This window comes from Poecilia latipinna, unplaced genomic scaffold (assembly GCF_001443285.1).
Source record: "Poecilia latipinna isolate Pla-1442-1.1 unplaced genomic scaffold, P_latipinna-1.0 Scaffold613, whole genome shotgun sequence".
NCBI classification, from domain to species: domain Eukaryota; kingdom Metazoa; phylum Chordata; class Actinopteri; order Cyprinodontiformes; family Poeciliidae; genus Poecilia; species Poecilia latipinna.
The window spans coordinates 143,869-147,194 of record NW_015113229.1 but is presented as its reverse complement, the minus strand read 5'-3'; the positions used below and the strand labels follow the sequence as shown (position 1 = coordinate 147,194).

General features: G+C 39.6%; 1 protein-coding gene across 10 annotated transcripts in view; it reads right to left on the bottom strand.

Moving 5' to 3' along the window:
• pbx3b (pre-B-cell leukemia homeobox 3b) overlaps positions 1–3,326 on the bottom strand; it is an 85,242-nt gene that overhangs the window by 5,179 nt on the left and 76,737 nt on the right. For 4 of the 10 annotated variants that reach the window (XM_015043033.1, XM_015043035.1, XM_015043034.1 and 1 more), the window contains 3 exons: positions 2,540–2,617; positions 1,964–2,076; positions 1,018–1,107 (listed from right to left, as the gene is read on the bottom strand). In XM_015043033.1, coding sequence (XP_014898519.1) covers positions 1,018–1,107; positions 1,964–2,076; positions 2,540–2,617 — 281 coding nt within the window. The remainder of the gene's footprint in view (positions 1–1,017; positions 1,108–1,963; positions 2,077–2,539; positions 2,618–3,326) is intronic. The other 6 variants (XM_015043037.1, XM_015043038.1, XM_015043039.1 and 3 more) reach the window with 2 other exon arrangements.

The following is a 3,326-nucleotide window of genomic DNA, read 5'->3' as shown; positions in this document are numbered from 1 at the left end:
TCATATTTGATATAACAAAATAAAAACAAAAAAAAACAAAAAAAACCTAATTCTAAAAAAAAAAAAAAAAAAAAAAAACAACTGCCACTATTTGTTTACATAAAACATGCTAATTCTGTTTCACAGAAATCCTCCTGTAATTTTCAGTAAGAGGTAAATGTGTTATTTTATTTTGATGCCTCAACTCCAAGTGGTATTTGAGTATGTGTGTGCGTGTGTGCGTGTGTGTGTGCGTATGCATTTTACCCAGCAGGCATACAGTAACAATGTAAAGGGAGCGGCTCTGATATACTGCAGAGAGAAAGCTGTCGGATACCATTTCTCTCTCTCTCTCTCTCTCTCTCTCTCTCTCTCTTTTCCTCCCTCACTCTTCTTCCTCCCTCATCAAGAAAATTAATCTTTACTCTAATGGCTTCAGATTATGCGTTGCTTTACAAAAAGGCGCCATATCAAACCTCATCAGGAAAGATGGAATTCATGTCTGAAAAAGGCTTCGGGCCATCACGTGTTCACTTTTTATAATGAGGAGAAGTCCATGGAAAATTCTCTGAAGCATTTCAAAACAACTGAAATGCAGAGGAATATGCAGCGGGATACTTTTTGTTTTTTTTTTCTTTTTCCATCTAACTCGTATTTTGAGACAAAGTGATGCTGAGTGCAATAATTTCAGGTGATGAAGTGACGGGGCACGTTGTCTAACGTTACACAGATCGTTTATCGAAAGGGGGAAACAAAATGAAATTTCGCAATTCCAGTTTTATCAAATAGACGTAAAATGTCATATTAAAGATATAGCTCAATATTTTTAAAGTGAGATTTTGTTAAAACCCTGTAAGCATGTCGTATTTTCCCTCTCTTGATGTCTTCATGTAATATTAACTCACATCGGTTAGCTAACGGTTATGATCCATGATGAACAACTTCATATTGTCATCCAACTGTTTCGCAGAGTATTTGAGGAGGAAAGCAGAACTACAGAAGGTGATTTAATCATTAGCCACTGGAGTTTAAACTTACGTTTAGGCCATGAGGGCTATACATGGTGTTTCCTGCTAGAGCATCATTGTATCCTGCCGTCTGACTGATAACATGGCGCAGGGTATCCACCTAGAGGGACAGAAAAGGTGCAGAAACTGGTCAGATGTACGTCTTTCTGCAGTTCGGACATGACTGCAAACATGCTAGGTGAAGCAAGAGGTGCTAATCAAAAGCTTTTGAAAAAAAAAACAAAACAAAACAAAACAACAGGTTCCCAAGACAGCCAGAGGTCTAACTAGCTAACACAGCTAACAGATTATCTTAAGAAATAAAGCATACCAATGTAACAAGCATGCTCAGATGTTCTGTTCTGGGCTATTGCTTTTGGTTTGATAAACAAGAAAAAAATATATATAATCAAAGCATTAAAGAAAGCAACAAAGCACATACGTAACGGCTGCTTTAAAGGAATCAATACTTTCCAGGTTGATTAAAAAAAAAAAAAAAAAACTCACAGGATGGAAGACGTTGACAATAAACGATAACACAATGAGACAGGAGGACAGCAACACGGCACAGGAAATAAAGGGGAAACATTGTACCAAAGAAACCCAATACCAAACCCAAGAGCCCAAGTCAAAGCCAAATGCATTCACAAAACGTTCGGAACCAGGAAACTGTTTCCTGGCATGGCAGCAGTGGGGTGGGATTATATTTTGATTGCCAAAATATTCCATCCAAAGCGAAAAAGTCAGTAAACACTTCATACAGTCGGATAGCATGGGAGGCCTCACTGGGTAATTTGAGCTGCCTCTCGCAGGAGCGGCATGGCGTTTTGTTTTGTTTTTTTTTTCCCTTATTTTCTATTTTTTATTTTGGTTTTAACGTGCTTCAGACTGCACTGTGGATGGCTCAGTACACAGGCAAGACAAGGACAGCTCTCTGTGGTGGCACCTCAGGAACTGTCCCTGGTTGTTGATCCTACCTGTGACTGTACATTGGCTCCGACTTGTGCCCCTTGGTAAGAATCCCCATTCAGACTCTGCATGCTCAAGAACATGTCCCCAGTGTTTGGGAGGCTAAAAGAACCCGAAGAACCTGGAAAGGGAAGATGTAAGTGGCTGAAAACATGAGAGGTCTATAACGGGAGAAACACAAGACAACACACACACACACACACACACCGCCCACGCACTATGCAGCGACACAGACTCACGGCACGCGTGCGTCTGTGTAAACAAAACCCGACTCAGGCAGACGAGTACACAGAAGAGAGTCTCCACAGAGCAAGCAACTACGGGGGCAAAGAAAGGGGAAAGCAGAGGAGCCAAAAGGAGGAGGTGCGGAATGCAGCGGGGCCAAATGTCTCATGACGAATGTGGTGAACACAAATGGGGGGATGAGGATCACACGACACACAGGGGGACCGGCTCTACATGTGGTTGGGTCGCCTAAGCTCCCAATTGTTCCACATCAGCTACTTCCAGGCTAAAATCTGACAGGGAGGCATCGTATACGGTACATGACAAAGACAATAAGAAGCTTATGAAAAGAGCAGTACCAGTAAACATGTTGCTTAAAAGAGTGTTTTTGCTCTCTGCAGAATCCAGCTGAAACTCTTCGTCTTTCATCTGGAATCCTGGGTGCAAGAAAAAGGGACCACTTCATAAGCTCGCCACATCCCCACGCCCGGTCAGCCAAGTCCAATTTCAATCAAACATTGCTTATTAACATGGACCAGGCTCTATTTTTGATGTTCCTTAGTACAGTGCTGTGAAAAAAGTATTTCTCCCTTTCAGAGTTTTGCGTAAGGGAGAATCTGTGTTTCTAGAAAAGAAGAAAAAAGATAACTAGAAATACAAAATATTGTTTCAGATGATGATTTCATTTAATAAATGTATAATAATTGTGCCAGCCATGTTTACATCGCTGTGGATTTCTGGTCTGCTTCGCGTTATGCCACGCCGCCTAATTCTGATTAACGTCTGGTCCTTAAAAAGGCAACTTCAAAATCTGATCCTGTTTACGTCTGGGCCTTTCATGCATTCTTCACTTTAAGGTGACAAACTGATGAAATTATATATTAGCTTTAGGACATACACCTTCTAAAACAATTACACTTTTGTATAATTTTACATCAATCAAGATGCTCATGGAAAGAAACAGCAAAGAAAAAAAAAATTAAAAACCAGATGGTTCCTTTGGTCAGCAGCGCTTTTTGCATTAAAACTTTTCTACTTTTTTTTTTTTTTTTTTTTTTTTTTTTTTTTTTTTTTTTTTTTTTTTTTTTTTTTTTTTTTTGGTTTTTGTTTTTTTTTTTTTTTTTTGGGGGGGGTTATAAATGCTTT